Source organism: Centropristis striata, chromosome 2 (assembly GCF_030273125.1).
Source record: "Centropristis striata isolate RG_2023a ecotype Rhode Island chromosome 2, C.striata_1.0, whole genome shotgun sequence".
NCBI lineage: Eukaryota > Metazoa > Chordata > Actinopteri > Perciformes > Serranidae > Centropristis > Centropristis striata.
The window spans coordinates 320,694-337,689 of record NC_081518.1 but is presented as its reverse complement, the minus strand read 5'-3'; the positions used below and the strand labels follow the sequence as shown (position 1 = coordinate 337,689).

The 16,996-nt window shown below is 38.0% G+C and overlaps 1 protein-coding gene across 1 annotated transcript in view; it reads right to left on the bottom strand.

The window, feature by feature from the left end:
• prtga (protogenin homolog a (Gallus gallus)) overlaps positions 1 to 13,487 on the bottom strand; it is a 41,851-nt gene extending 28,364 nt beyond the window's left edge. The window contains exons 1-2 of the mRNA XM_059352913.1: positions 13,351 to 13,487; positions 11,209 to 11,511 (exon numbers count right to left, since the gene is read on the bottom strand). Of these exons, the coding sequence (XP_059208896.1) occupies positions 11,209 to 11,511; positions 13,351 to 13,417 (370 nt within the window). The 5' untranslated portion in view covers positions 13,418 to 13,487. The remainder of the gene's footprint in view (positions 1 to 11,208; positions 11,512 to 13,350) is intronic.
• Between the last annotated feature and the right edge of the window lie 3,509 nt (positions 13,488 to 16,996).

Genomic DNA, 16,996 nt, shown 5'->3' with positions numbered 1-16,996 from the left:
ATTTCAATGCAAAATTTTGCTTACAGTGTTTTTTTTTTACAGTGGAGTAATGTATTTTTTCAAAAAACAAAAATGTAAAAATCCTGTTTTGTCTGATAAAAACATTTACAGTGTTTCATTGTTACTGAAACTGAATTAACCCATTTATAATTTTACGTCTTTTACTGTCATGGTTTAACAGTTTTTCACCCTAAAATCTCCAGACATGTTTTACAGTGTAAAGAGCTCAGAGCAAAGACTATTAGCTCCATTAGCAGCTTCATTAGCTTCTCTCGAGGAACAAATTGAGGTTGTATATTATCAGAAGGCAGCGAGGAGAGAACTGAAGCTTCTAAACTCTCTGTGTGTCCTGAACATGTTAACAAGAGAAGTATTCATGATTTTATCTCTGAACGTCTAACATGTCAGGTCTTTCTAGGAACAAGTCAAAGGAAAGTATTTTCCCCTGAGGTGTTTCTTTGTGCTGCAGCTGGTTTTGTATTTCACTCAACAAAACGAGCTTTGACAGAAAACTAAAGCACATGAGACGCTAACACATTAACTCACAGTGTTAGAGAGAAACTCAACGACTTAAATCACCATTTATATCACTTCAATCACTCGTCTGTCCTCATAAAAACTATTATAAACATAAAGTGGTCGGTTCTACAAGATACATCCAAAGGAATCTTATTATCTGTTTATTCCCAAACATATTGATGTATTTCACACTTTCACACTGTAAAAAGGTCTAAAACCAGATCAAACAGTAAATCTGCTGCATGGACAGATAATTTACCTTGACAAGATTTATTAAATTAAGATTATTAAATCTAGAAATAAGCATGTTGAACACTTAAAAAAAAACTTTTTGTCTTTTTTTTGTGTTTTTTTGTCTTTTTGTGTCTCTATTGTGTGATTTTACATCTTTTGTGTCTTTTTTTGTCTGTTGTTGTGTTTTTATGTCTTTCTTGGTCATTTGATGTCTTTTTACATCTTCTTTTGGTTACAAAATGACCAAAAAAGACAAAAAATGTACAAAATAAATAAATGAAAGCTGCCAGCAGTGATGAACTGGCCCGAGCAGAGTGACCTGATGATTATTTGGTTCCCACCAAGATAAAAAAAAAAACTTTAGATTTAGAAGTGTTAGATCATTTATCTGGTTTTAAGAGTTAATTTATTATCTTAAGTGTTCAACATGCTTATTTCTAGATTTAATAATCTTAATTTAATAAATCTTGTCAAGGTAAATTATCTGTCCATGCAGCAGATTTACTGTTTGATCTGGTTTTAGACCTTTTATCAGTGTGTCCGTCTCCATCAGGAGCCTGTTTTCCTGTTTTCCTGTTTTCCTGTTTTCCAGCTCTGAGCTGCTGAGCAGCAGGAGGTGCAGGAGGTGCTGATGGAGGTGCTGATGGAGGTGCTGATGGAGGGAACAGCTCCATCCTGATAGATTGAGTTTCCCTGAAACTGAAACTTGTCAGCCTCCAGCTGAGCAGAAAGCAAATGAAGCGGCGTGAATAACAATCAGCTCTGCTGGTGAGGTGAAGCAGCATGTTAGCATTTTATACTGATTGAAGTAGTTTCAGCCTTTCTGTTAATGACGCTCCTCTTTACTGGTTCCCAACGGCCATAAAACTCCTCAAACCATTCAGCTCCCAGTGGTCCTGGGGTCACTCACTGGTTAACACCATCATCCCAGTCATCCCACTGCTCTTTGGACAGAGAGAAAATAACTGGAGCCACATTTACTTAAAAACAGCTCAGCAAGTTTTTCCACAGAAAGTGTTTGTAATCTTTACTCAGGTTGTTTCTGAGTCATATTTATTAAATAGAACCACTTATTTTTTTTATGAAAATATACAAATACCGTAAATTGCAGATTCTTCCTTCAATGACATTTTACTTGGAAATAATCAAATATCATAAATACATCCAATAATCCAATAATCCTGGTTACAGACCAAGGTTAGAATAGTTTTGGACTTTTCATCAGTTTTAGTTTTAATTTCGTTTTGATTTATTGTTTTTTAAATCCAGTTAGTTTTAAAGAGTTTTTATTTTTTGTAAAATGCTTAGTTTTAGTTTATTTTTAATTAGTTGTAGTTTATTTTTAATTAGTTGTAGTTTAGTTTTTATTAGTTGTAGTTTAGTTTCTATTAGTTGTAGTTTAGTTTCTATTAGTTGTAGTTTAGTTTCTATTAGTTGTAGTTTTTATTAGTTGTAGTTTAGTTTTTATTAGTTGTAGTTTAGTTTTTATTAGTTGTAGTTTAGTTTTTATTAGTTTTAGTTTAGTTTTTATTAGTTGTAGTTTAGTTTTTATTAGTTGTAGTTTAGTTTTTATTAGTTTTAGTTTAGTTTTTATTAGTTGTAGTTTAGTTTTTATTAGTTGTAGTTTAGTTTTTATTAGTTGTAGTGTAGTTTTTATTAGTTGTAGTTGTTTTGTAATGGGGTATTTGTTGGGTCCAGATTCAATAAGGTTACAATAAATGTTTCCTTTATTTCCTTTGTCTGATCCATCTCAGCCCCAATAAGTTTATTAAGTCATAAAACCAGATAGATGAAATAGATTTCATATCAACCAAAAAGGTTTACGGATGAAAAAAGTTGACAAAGATGAAAACGAAGGACATTTTCACTATAATTTTAGTTAGTTTTAGTTAGTTTTGGAACCACAAAATACAGTTTCAGTTAGTTATTGTTTTTATAAAAACTCTTGTTTTTATTTTTTATTTCAGTTAACAAAAATGTTTTTTAATTCTAGTTTTCGTTAGTTTTCATTAACTATAATAACTTTGGTATGGACAGAATCGGACAGATCACTAGAATAAAAATGTTTTTTTCCACTGGAGCAGAACAATAAAACCATAGAACTTTCTGCCAATGACATCATTGATCATTTATTTGGGTTCATTTCAAGATGCAAAACTGTCGTCTGCTTTAAGGTTCAGACCATCAAATCAGATATGAGAGACTCAAACACACGGTGGTCTCTGGCCTCAGAACACCAGCAGGAAGCAGGAGGACACAGAGAAACAGGAAGAGGAGCAGGGAGGAGGAGGAAGGAGGAGGAAGGAGGAGGAAGGAGGAGAAAGGAGCAGGAAGGAGGAGGAGGAAGGAGCAGGAAGGAGGAGGAGGAGGAAGGAGGAGGAAGGAGCAGGAAGGAGGAGGAGGAAGGAGGAGGAAGGAGGAGGAAGGAGCAGGAAGGAGGAGGAAGGAGGAGGAAGGAGGATAAAGGAGCAGGAAGGAGGAGGAAGGAGGATAAAGGAGCAGGAAGGAGGAGGAAGGAGCAGGGAGGAGGAGGAAGGAGGAGGAAGCATCAACAGGAACATCTGTTAATATTCAGAATGAGAAACATTATATAATATATCCAACATGCTTTAATCCTCCACAATCTGAGGAAGATGCTGCCTGGAACCCACAGATACACAATATAATAACCTGAATAATAACCTGAATATAGTGAATCTAAATGACTCTATTTATTATCAGTTATTTATATATTATATATGTGCCTCATATAGTATAATAATAATAATAACAATAATAATAATAATAATAATAAATGATCCTGATAAAGCCCAGAGACAAACTGTGGTCAGCATCACATCATCATCATCATCATCCACACACACACACACACACACACACACACACACACACACACACACACACACACACACACACCCAGGCTCTTCCAGAGATGCTGTTAAAGTGCTGAGGTGGTCTGAGGTGATGTTTTGTGATGTTTAGTGTCTGCAGGCTCTGAGAGCTGATCTGTGATCTCTTCTCCTCTCCTCTCTTCTCTTCTCTGCCTTTCTGCTCTGCTTTCATTCAGTCCAGTGCTGCTGGGTTGACCATCAGCGGGATGATTATTGATTATTGATAAAGTACTAAGAGAGGATGAACATCAGAGCTGCTGGTTTATCTGATCAGTCTGACCTCCTGGGCATCAGATGAGATGATCAAACATGTTGATGTGTTGGTGATTTATTGAATCTATCAGCACTCATCTATTCTCATCTCTGTTTATTAAAAGGACTTCTCCTCTCTCTCTGCAGTGTGTGTGCATCACCTCCTTTATTCCAACAACATAAATATTTGGTCCTGATCCCGTTAAATAAAACCAAACAGAACTAAGATCCAACTCCTCTGTCTGTTCTCTAAAAGCATGAAGAAACAGTTCTGACTCCACCTCTGACCTCTGACCTCTGACCTCCACAGATCCTGGCCAGCACCAAGTCAGAGCCAACATCACCTACACCCTAAAAACCCTAAAAACCCTAAAAACCCTAAACCCTAAACACCCTAAACCACGGCCCTGCTGCACACCAGAAACCAGTGTTTGTTCTCCATTGTGACATTTTAAATCCTGTTTAGTAATAAACCCTGTAGTCCTGGTTGGAGCTGCTGCTGCTAATAAAACACAACATGATGAATCCTCATATTAACACCAATGATGTGAAGTTATTATTATTAAAGTGATGTCCAGAGATCATAATCAAAGCTAAAGACAAACAGATATCAGTCAGATCACATGTCTGTTTGTTCTCCCAACACAACAAACATGAAGAGTAAAGACAGAGTTCATTTATTATTTTAAGTGTTCAACATGCTGTTAGAAAAACTGCATGAGGAAACCTTGAAAATTGATAATCTGTCACCAACAGAAAACACTTCCTATACCAGCCTGATCCCAGAGCAGCCTGATCCCAGAGCAGCCTGATCCCAGAGCAGCCTGATCCTATAGCAGCCTGATCCCAGAGCAGCCTGATCCTATACCAGCCTGATCCCAGAGCAGCCTGATCCCAGAGCAGCCTGATCCCAGAGCAGCCTGATCCCAGAGCAGCCTGATCCCAGAGCAGCCTGATCCTATAGCAGCCTGATCCTAGAGCAGCCTGATCCTATAGCAGCCTGATCCCAGAGCAGCCTGATCCTATAGCAGCCTGATCCCAGAGCAGCCTGATCCTATAGCAGCCTGATCCTAGAGCAGCCTGATCCTATAGCAGCCTGATCCCAGAGCAGCCTGATCCTATAGCAGCCTGATCCTATAGCAGCCTGATCCTAGAGCAGCCTGATCCTATACCAGCCTGATCCCAGAGCAGCCTGATCCCAGAGCAGCCTGATCCCAGAGCAGCCTGATCCTATACCAGCCTGATCCCAGAGCAGCCTGATCCCAGAGCAGCCTGATCCTATACCAGCCTGATCCCAGAGCAGCCTGATACTATACCAGCCTGATCCTAGAGCAGCCTGATCCCAGAGCAGCCTGATCCCAGAGCAGCCTGATCCCAGAGCAGCCTGATCCTATACCAGCCTGATCCCAGAGCAGCCTGATCCCAGAGCAGCCTGATCCTATACCAGCCTGATCCCAGAGCAGCCTGATCCCAGAGCAGCCTGATCCTATACCAGCCTGATCCCAGAGCAGCCTGATCCCAGAGCAGCCTGATCCCAGAGCAGCCTGATCCTAGAGCAGCCTGATCCCAGAGCAGCCTGATCCCAGAGCAGCCTGATCCCAGAGCAGCCTGATCCTAGAGCAGCCTGATCCCAGAGCAGCCTGATCCCAGAGCAGCCTGATCCCAGAGCAGCCTAAGAAGCATCCATCCCCTCCTCCACCTCTTATCTCTTAAACAAAGTTTTCCAATCATTCAACACCAACCTCCACACACACACACACACACACACACACACACACACACACACACACACACACACACACACACAGGCTTCATTGTCTTTAATCTCTGGTTAAACACAGAGTGTCAATCTGGAAACATTCTGTTTTAACAATAAAATAGTTTGTAAGTTAGTTTCTTTTTACAACAATAAGAAGATAGATAACAAAATAAAAGTTGCACTGCAAAAACATGAAGCTCACCAAGTATTTTCTTCTTCTATCTATCAATAGTATCTTCATTATCTTGTTCTGAGTATAATTTACCTACTGACCATAGCTTTATGTGCTTATTTTATTATCTTATTGTATAAAGACTTGTTTTTAGGATTGACAGACTTTTTCATGCTTTTCAATCTATTCAACTGTTGAATATGGTGAGTTTTTACCTAAAATATTGGCTCCAGTTGAGAGTTTTAGTTGCATGAAGTTTAAATTATATTTAAAAAGCATTTTCTACCACCAGAACGTGCTCGTTTCAAGTATTTCTGTGCAGGTTTTTCAAGCCACAATTGCTCAAAATAAGAATATTTGTATTTATTTCAATCTAACATTGTTTTTCCAGTTTTTAGATATTTTTTACTTATTTAAAGAGTTTTTACAAAGAAACATTTACTTACTGCCCTGGCAGATGATTTGACTTGTTTCAGCATGTATTAGTTTATTTGTTTCTACAGTGTGTGTTATAACTGAGGAGAGGAAGTGGAGCTCTGAGGACTGAAACTAGCAGAGCATCTCTAGTGCTGTAGGACAGATTTAAGTCCTGCTGCCCTCCGTCTATTGAACACTTTAAGGTGACCTTTGACCCCTGGGCTGCCGTTCAGGGGAACCATGGTAACCTTTCGTGTCCAGCAGAGGAGAAATACAAGATTCCAGCCTTTGAGTTGACTCACTTTAGGCCCTTTCATTCATTCATTCATTCATTCATTCATCACCAGATCACAGTGAGCAGGTTTGTTTCCTCTGATTGAGGTTTATAATAGTTCTAGTCACAATCTTTTCTTAGCAACTTAAAGTGAAGCTGCAGGTGTTGGACCAGAAAATAAAGTAAAATAAACTTTAACATGAACTGCAGCAGCTCCTTTAAACACTCACTGAACTCAGAACCAGAAACACTCAGCAGACTGGGACCAGTAACCAGTAACCAGTAACCAGTAACCAGTAACAGTAACAGACAGGTTAGTGGGAGGAGAGGAGCTGCTCCATGTGTTACTATACTATAGTATTCCTAATAAATGCTAATAAGAGTTATTATCAGTGAGAATGTGACACATAATGACACAGTTTACTGAGCACACGGCTTCAACTTCATCTGATCCTGAAACGCTGCTGCTGCTCATCAATACTTAGAGATTTATTATCAATTAATATCTCTGTTTCTAATGATTATCTCTGACATCTACATCTCTGAGCTGGTTCACCATCTCACACATTATTTACATGAACCAGGAGGCCACCGCGGAGTAGAAAAGTAGTGTAGAAGAAGAAGAAGAAGAAGAAGAAGAAGTAGAAGAGTAGAAGAAGAAGAAGAAGAAGAAGTAGGAGAGTAGAAGTAGAAGTAGAAGAAGTAGAAGAAGAAGTAGAAGAAGAAGAAGTAGAAGAAGAAGAAGAAGAAGAAGAAGAAGTAGAAGTAGCAGAGCTGTACCAGTTGATGATAACTGTGACAGTCTGGGTCTGTATATAGCATCCGTTAGCAGGAGGCTAAGCTAGGAGCTAATCTCTCTCCATCAATCTGGATCTATTGACAGGATCACATGGTGAGGATCACGTGTCACATTCCTCCTCATCAGGACTAAAACCTCCTCACCTTTGTGTTTAACAAACCCAACGATCACATTCCTCACAGAACAACCAGCAGCTCCAGCTCCAACACAGGAGCAGCTCCAGCGCTAACATCGCAACAGATCTACCAGATCTAAAGCTCTCTAGGACGCTGTTCCTGTCCCCAAACATTGTCTTTACTAGCTCGTCTTGTCAGGACGAAGCTGTTGGAGGATGAGAGATAAAAAGGTAAATCTACCTGTATCCGGAGGCTCCAACATGTTGCTCTGTTCATCTTTTAGAAGAGGAACTAACATGTGAAAAGACCGAAGTAGAGCTGCAACAATTATTGGATTAATGGAACAATAATTGATTATTAAACTAATCATCAACTTTACTAAAGACAACTAGAAAATTTCCTCTGGGGAAATTCTGAAAGGGCCACAGGGGCTACTGCCGGTGTGTGTACACTATGATGAGATTCTTCAGAGATTTCAAACTATGCCCTTTAACCTCAAAATATGTGTGTGTGTGTGTGTGTGTGTGTGTGTGTGTGTGTGTGTGTGTATCTGTAACTGTAATCACATCAAAGATCAAAGCAATCAACAGAATTAACTGACACCTGCTAATGTCCCGAACAGTGACAGCAGAGGTGGACAGACTGGAATTTCTGGCCTTGAACAGAAAGCATTTTTGGCAAAACCATAATACCTATCATTGATCCGACTTCACTTTGAGCGTCCTGAGTTCTTCCTGAACGTCTACATATGTTGTTTTTAAGAAAAATAAAAAAATAGGTTTGTTAGAGCGATCTAAAAAAACTGTTAAATGTCAGACAGCTCAGAAATCTCCCTGTGTTTTTAATATGGGAGCCAATGAGGCTGTTGGTGGTGTTGGTGGATCATCTGTGCGTCCTACGCCCAAACTATAACTCTGACAGCTTTACCAGAGGATTGTGAGGGAGAAGACTCATTTTCCTACGTTTCTATGTATAAATTATTTCTGTAGAGTGGAATTTGCGGCCTGGAGCGCAGTTTTAAAATTTATTTTTTGACAGTTTTTTCTCTCCCTCTACACTCTGGCGATGATGTCACACACTGTGACACGAACATTCCGTGCAATACACACCCATTATAATCTCAGAATTTCTCCAAAAATGATCATGGTCATTGAACAGGGATTGATAAAAAACTATATGACCTATCGAAACCTGGATTAATACACCGATACACAAGACTTGTGTCTACTGTTTAAAGTTTAAATGGAGTCTCTAGGTGAAATTATGCCGGAGAAGTAGACGTTTAAAAATCTCCAATTATTGTTCTTTTTCGCTCATTTTTCTCGGTCGTCCCATTCATTTCAATGCAAAATTTTGGGCAGTTTTTCGCGACTTACGTCGCGCAAAATTCGTATTCTGTCAAGAAAAGTAATAGCACACCGATCCCGATCAAACCGCACGTTTTGATATATAATTTGTCCTGCAACTCTTCAAGTTGTAGGACTAGTAGTGGGACGAAATTGCGTCCGGAAGAGGAAGAAGAAGAAATCCACAGTATAACCTAATCCACAGTAGGCCCTAATTATAATATAATAAACAGTTTCATGTGCAGATAAATGAGCACATGTTGCTGTAATCTCTGGGTGGACTTCCACAGCAGCAGGTAGATCAGAGTCACCACAACGACTCCTCTATCTAAATATAAAGTTATAATGAACTTTAACTGTAATGATCTTTATCGTCCAGCTGGTCTGTCCTCTGATATCAGGACGAACTCAGGAAGACTTTTCTTTGTGGGGAATGAGGACAGAGATGGACAGAGAGAAAGCTCCTCCTCCTCCTCCTCCTCCTCCTCCAGAGTAGTGAGGCAGAAAACAATGTGTGAAAGGCTGCAGCACCTCCTGACCTGGTGGGAGCTGCACTAAAGTTTGGTCATTTAGGAGGAGGAGGGGCTGGAAACACCAATTCACATTAGTGTGTGTGTGCGTATGTGTGTGGGCACAACATCACTACAACCCCCACTGACCTCCTCCTCTCCTCCTCCTCCTCCCCCTCTTGCCGCTCCTCCTCCTGCTCCTCCAGCAGAGCATTTCTCAGCTATGTGCTAACTTTATGAGCTTCCAGATAGACCCTCCAGCAGCTCTAAGTGACATTTTAAACTAACTAGTAAAGCTTTCTGCAGCCTTTAGCACCTCTAAACATTAAAATATAAAGCAGGTAAAACACCCAATTCATTAATAAACTATATATAAGTTTTAAGTACCAGAAAAGATCTGATTATGATGATGATTTCTACCACATGTGACTTAGTATGACTTCATGTAACTCACACTAACTGAGCCCCATTAAACTAAAGTTCATTTACTATTATTACTTTAAAAAAGATTTCATAGTAAAACAATCTTCCACGATGAAATGAGATGGAAACAATCCAAGCACAAGACTGCAGAAACCAGCTGACAAACAATAAGAAATAAAGAACTAGAATGGAGCAAATACATGCTGGAAACAAGTCAGATTATCTGCCAGAGCAGGAAGTTAATGTTTCTTTGTAATAATTCTTTAAATAAGTAAAATATATATTTATACATATCCAGACACTGGAAAAACAATGATAGCTTGAAATAAATCTGGTGATGAAACTTAAACATAAAATGTTTAAAGAGCTCTGTGATAGGTTAGTGATGTTATAACTGATGTTATAACTGTATGTTTCTCTGTGACAGGTTAGTGATGTTATAACTGATGTTATAACTGACTGTTTCTCTGTGACAGGGTTAGTGGAGGGTCCTGGTGCGTGGCGTGGAGTGGAGGAGGGGTCTCAGGTCTCAGGTCTCAGTCCTAAAGACTTTAACTCTGCCTGGAGCTGCTCTGCTCCCCCACCAGAGGAGAAAGCATTCCTAAAGAACAATTCCTCAGCGATCAGCAGCAATGAGATGAAAGGCTGACTGTGAAAAGGCTCATCTGCTCTTTAGCTTCCTGGACTCATTCTGACCTTTCACATCCTTCATTAACACACCAATGGACACATTCACCTCCAAACACTTCCAGCTTCAGCTCCAACTCTCAACACTTTGTTCCTCTTGCTGCTATCACAGACAGCTGAGCAACAACTGACCCAAAGACATTAATAAACAGCTATCAGCACCAGTTTAAACCTCATATATATACTTATATATATATAATATTATATATAACAGCAGCTCCATGTCTCATATGGTGATTGATCCAGTAAACTGAACACTGTTCATCTCTCATTTATTTCTCTTGGATCCTGATTATTAGATCACAAAGTCACAATGTAACTGAATTATTTAATAATGAGACTAACTGTTGTTCAGTTTATGCATCAATATGCTTCATATTTAGAGATCTGCAGCATTCCCACTTCATAGTATCTGTTTATTAATCTGTTAGCCTCCTGGACTCATTCTGACCTTTCACATCTTCATTAACACACCAATGGACACATTCACCTCCAAACACTTCCAGCTTCAGCTCCAACTCTCAACACTTTGTTCCTCTTGCTGCTATCACAGACAGCTGAGCAACAACTAACTAACTAACCCAAAGACATTAATAAACAGCTATCAGCACCAGTTTAAAGCTCTTTAGGTTAGATGAACGTGTGAATATCATCCAGTGATTATTGAAAGCAGCCCAAACACATGACGTAGGACTGGTTATGTCACTAGTTCCTAGTCAGCCTGGACTCTGCCTGGACTCGTCCAGAGACCTCCTCCAGGTCTATGTCTCCATATAAGGGGTTATAAAGGGTTATAAAGGTTTGGCTTACTGGCGATTGTGAGCCGGGCCTTCTGGCTGAGGATGGCTCCGTACTGGTTCTGGGCCAGGCACTGGTAGAGGCCTTCGTCTGATCTGTCTCCTCGTCTGCTCTCCACCTCGGAGATGAAGAGCGAGCCGTTGGACAGCCGGTAGACTCGGTCGCTCTCCAGGACTCGGACTCCGTTCCTGATCCACCGCACGTCGATGGGAGACTCTCCGTGAGCCTGACAGTCCAGAACCACAGAATCCCTCCTCATCACCGTCACGTCATGAGGCTCCCTGATGAAGAACAACTCACTGAAACATAAAACACCTGAGGAGGAGAAACAACATGTGAGGAGAGGAGGAGGACATCAGCAGCAACAACATTTAACCTCCAGAGTCCAAGAAACACCTGAACATCTCTTCTTCATGACCTGAGACACAAACATGGAGTCTCTCCATCAGCATCCAAATAAAGTTCTGGCTTCAAACTCTGAGATAATGTCAAATATATTTAGTTTAAGAACATAGAACTAGATATTATCCTCATTCTACCTGTTAGATGTTATATTTGCAACCTGTGTTCATATTTGCAACATTTACATTTCTGTGTTTTGAAACATAATTTTCAAGATCAGATTTTATGTTTCCTTTGTTTCTTTTGGGTTCAACATTTTGATCCAGTAAGTCAAAGTTAAACATTAATGATCAGGACATAAAGGACATAAAGGACATAAAGGACATAAAGGACATAAAGGAGAAGAAACGCTGAAAACCTGACACCAACATGGCGTGGTGAAGATATTTAACAGATTTTTAACAGACATAATAGATTTCAGAGGGTTAAACACACTCAGCCTACTACTGGATTTAAAATATGTCAGAGATTAAACTTAGGAAATGACCCAGTGTCCTCTATAGATATGATATAGATGTGATCAGTGTTTATAGATGATACGACTGATTAAAACGCCTCTAAAGGTGAAATATAATATCTGACAGTCTGCTGTCACATCACACAAGCTTTATTTCTTTAATCCAGTTCTGACGGATCATAAAGTCATAAACTCTGTTTGCTGTTAGTCTCTTTAGTTTAAACTCAAACCATCACTAGTTTATATAATGTTTCATTAATGTGAACTTTGACTCTGAGACACGGAGTCATTACTAATAACTCAATATATGAACAGAATAAATACACGTCCAGTTCAAAGCAACAACATCAATAACAAGCTGCAGCGCTGACTCCTCACACACAGATCTCTCTCTTATATATATATATATATATATATAATATAATATTATATTATATATAACAGCAGCTCCATGTCTCATATGATGATTGATCCAGTAAACTGAACACTGTTCATCTCTCATTTATTTCTCTTGGATCCTGATTATTAGATCACAAAGTCACAATGTAACAGAATTATTTAATACTGAGACTAACTGTTGTTCAGTTTATGCATCAATATGCTTCATATTTAGAGATCTGCAGCATTTTCACTTCATAGTATCTCTTTATTTATCTGCAACTTAAATAAGCTTTGAACATTACTGAGTTAGACTGGCTGGTTTATACATTAACAACAGAGAATAGAGTAGAATATAATATAATAGAGTATAATAGACTTTATTGTCTTTGTATATAATACAATGACATTAGAGTGCAACTCCTATTGATGCATAAAACAATTAAAAACAACAATACCAAAACAACTTAAGGACAATAAAGGGTTAACGTTTATTAACGTTTATTAAACCAACATTAGAAACTAACAGAGCTAAAAGTTTAAAAGTGAACTGACAGTTAAATGAACGTTAATTTAGATAAAAGATTCAGTTTATTATAATGATCAGACAATAAATGAGCCTCGTTATTAACTGGAGGGTTTAAATATGTGAATAAAGTTTATCATGATGACTTTAATGTTCTGAGGTGAAACCACAGACTGAATAATAAACTTTAATAAGGTTTAATAAGTTGATTGAGTGAAACTAACCGATCAGTTAGATATTTAACTCAGTCAGGATCATTGATGACCCTTCAGGTTCCGGACAGACTGATCGATAGGTGATCGGTTCCCACCAGCCTGCTGGTGTTTAACTCTCCCTCACATATTAAACTAATATTAAAGATAAATCTCCTTATTAATTATAAATCTCTTACCTGAGAGCGGCAGAAAGAGGAGAAACAGCAGCAGCGGCTGCTTTACATTCCTCCTGATTAGATCCATTTATTGATTAGTTCATTGTCGACGCATCTCTCCTCTCTGATGTTTCCTCCTCAAGCTCTGAACTCTTACTGAGGAGCAGGAGGAGCTCCAGGGCTGCAGGAGGCTGCTCCTCCTCCTCCTCCTCCTCTGGGACGGACTCTACTCATCTCCTCTGGAGGTCTGGAGCGGCTCGTCCAGCGCCTCCTGCTGGCAGCTGACAGAAACCAGAGAACCTCCTCACACCCTTTATTTACTGCAGTCCACTTTTATCTCCTCAGTCCACCAACATTAGCATCAGATAAAGCTTCATTAACAAACTAAACACAAGTAAACCAGTAGAAAAGTTTAAACAAATACAAAATGTGCAACTTGATGCATGCAGGAGTGTGAGGGAGCTCTATGAAAATATCTATATTTGTGTTTTTTATTCCATCTTCTAGTGTAGCTCTGCTCTTTTATAACTGTGTTTTATTCCCACTAATCTAAACTCTCATGCAGTGGTGGAAGAAGTATTTAGATCCTTTATTTACTGCACTAAAAGTACTAATACACACTGTGAAATGACTCTACTACAGTAAAAGTCCTGCATTCAAAACTTACTGCAGTACAAAAGTATCAGCATCAAAATGTACTTAAAGTATCAAAAGTAAAAGTACTTATAATGCAAAATGTCTTGTTTTATATATTCTAAATATATGATTGGATTATTATTGATGATTTTATATAAGCAGCATTTTAATTAAGTCAAGTTTTGGCTCATTTTAACTACTTAATGCATTGTTATGTGGTTTAGTTAAAAAAAAAAGTCTAATCATGTTAAATTGATCATGTATTTATGTTAAATCTCTTCCTGTAAAGTAACTAAAGCTGTCAGATAAATGTATTTCAGTAAACATTACAATATTTACCTCTAAATGTAGTGAAGTATAAAGTATTTGTGGTCATTTTGCATCTGTGTAGTTTTCCTCCTCAGGTTTTTCACCTCTTAGTCGTAGTATTTTGCTTCTCTGTAGTAGTATTTTGCTTCTCCGTAGTAGTATTTTGCTTCTTCGTAGTAGTATTTTGCTTCTCTGTAGTAGTATTTTGCTTCTCCGTAATAGTATTTTTCCTCTTCGTAGTAGTATTTTGCTTCTTCGTAGTAGTATTTTGCTTCTCCGTAGTAGTATTTTGCTTCTCCGTAGTAGTATTTTGCTTCTTCGTAGTAGTATTTTGCTTCTCCGTAGTAGTATTTTGCTTCTCCGTAGTAGTATTTTGCTTCTTCGTAGTAGTATTCTGCTTCTTCGTAGTAGTATTCTGCTTCTCCGTAATAGTATTTTGCCTCTTCGTAGTAGTATTTTGCTTCTCCGTAGTAATATTTTGCTTCTCCGTAATAGTATTTTGCCTCTTCGTAGTAGTATTTTGCTTCTCCGTAGTAATATTTTGCTTCTCCGTAATAGTATTTTGCTTCTCCGTAGTAGTATTTTGCTTCTCCGTAATAGTATTTTGCCTCTTCGTAGTAGTATTTTGCTTCTCCGTAGTAGTATTTTGCTTCTCCGTAGTAGTATTTTGCCTCTTCGTTATAGTATTTTGCTTCTTCGTAGTAGTATTTTGCCTCTTCGTAATAGTATTTTGCTTCACCGTAGTAGTATTTTGCTTCTCCATAGTAGTATTTTACCTCTTCGTTATAGTATTTTGCTTCTTCGTAGTAGTATTTTGCTTCTCCATAGTAGTATTTTGCCACTTTGTAGTAGTATTTTGCTTCTTCGTAGTAGTATTTTGCCTCTCCGTAGTAGTATTTTGCCTCTTTGTAGTAGTATTTTGCTTCTCCGTAGTAGTATTTTGCCTCTTCGTTATAGTATTCTGCTTCTCCGTAGTAGTATTTGGCTTCTCCATAGTAATATTTTGCTTCTCCGTAGTAATATTTTGCTTCTCCGTAGTAGTATTTTGCTTCTCCGTAGTAATATTTTGCTTCTCCGTAGTAGTATTTTGCTTCTCCGTAGTAGTATTTTGCCCCTTCGTAGTAGTATTTTGCCTCTTCGTAGTAGTATTTTGCTTCTCCTTAGTAGTATTTTGCTTCTCCATAGTAGTATTTTGCCTCTTATTTGTAGTATTTTGCCTCTTAGTCGTAGTATTTTGCTTCTTAGTGGTGATTTTGATTCCATTAATGCAGTTTTTCTGCAGCACCTTGTAGATGTTTCATGTTTCTCTGTAGTTGTTGAACTTTTAGTTTGTGTCAGTGAGTCAGAACTGTGAAGGAAACAGATATTACAGATATTATAGATATTACAGATATTACATATATTACAGATATTATAGATATTACAGATATTACAGATATTATAGATATTACAGATATTACATATATTACAGATATTATAGATATTACAGATATTACATATATTACAGATATTATAGATATTACAGATATTACAGATATTATAGATATTACAGATATTACATATATTACAGATATTATAGATATTACAGATATTACATATATTACAGATATTACATATATTACAGATATTATAGATATTACAGATATTACATATATTACAGATATTATAGATATTACAGATATTACAGATATTATAGATATTATGTTTGTTAACGTTCCGTATCATGTAATAAATAAAACACTCTCCGTATCAATAACTTAAAGACCTGAAGCCTGTTTTGCTGTGTATTATTATTATTATGAGCCTGATATTGAAATAATAAATATTTTGTACCAACAGAGTTCAGCTCTCGTTCACTAATATAATGTTTGTGTCACTTCAAACCTTTGATGGTCCTTATCAATAGAAGGTATTATTGATGATCAGCTCCACTACCAACACTGGAACATGTTCATGGAAATGAGTTTGTCCTTTTACTGCCATTAAGAGCAGGAAGCATTGATAGGAAGAGGACAGCTGCCGTTCAATGTCCTTATTGATCCGATGGACGTCACTTATTGTGGAGAGAGATCAAACCCCCGAACCTCCTCCCATCCCCCCATCCTCCCACGCTCCTCTGGTCCTCCTGCTCCTGCTCCTCCTCTCCCAGCTGTAACAAAAGTAAATCCTGGTTTAAGTGGTATCTGTTACATTTTTAACTTCTACAATAAAAGTGTCTTTTTATTACACAAAATATAAAAATAATACAAGAATGAATAGGGTAAATTATGAGGTTGCATAAAACAAGAAAAACGGGACAAACACATGTAAAAGTCCTGAAAGCAGCAGACACAAAGTCTTTAACGTTAAAAAGAGACAAAGATAAAAAGTAAACTGAGTCAATCTACAGACGTTCTAGTGGCGTTTTCTCCTGAGTGACTAAATGAATCAAAGAGCACCTCGTTGTTCCTTTTGGTTTTCTTTTTAATCAGACATCAGAATAAACTGCCTAGTTACAGCAGCAGAACTCTGGTCAGATAGTTTCTCTGTTTCCAGCTGCTACTGAACCTTCTATAAACCAGAACAGTGACCAACAGCTCAACGTATCAAGCTCAAGTTTTTCATCCACGCTCACGCTGTTACTTCTACTTTTAACCTTAAAAGGATCCAACTCATACTGTTTATATTCTGCTCTAATATCTGACAAATCACAGAGTCCTACAGCAAGTTATTACTGTACAAG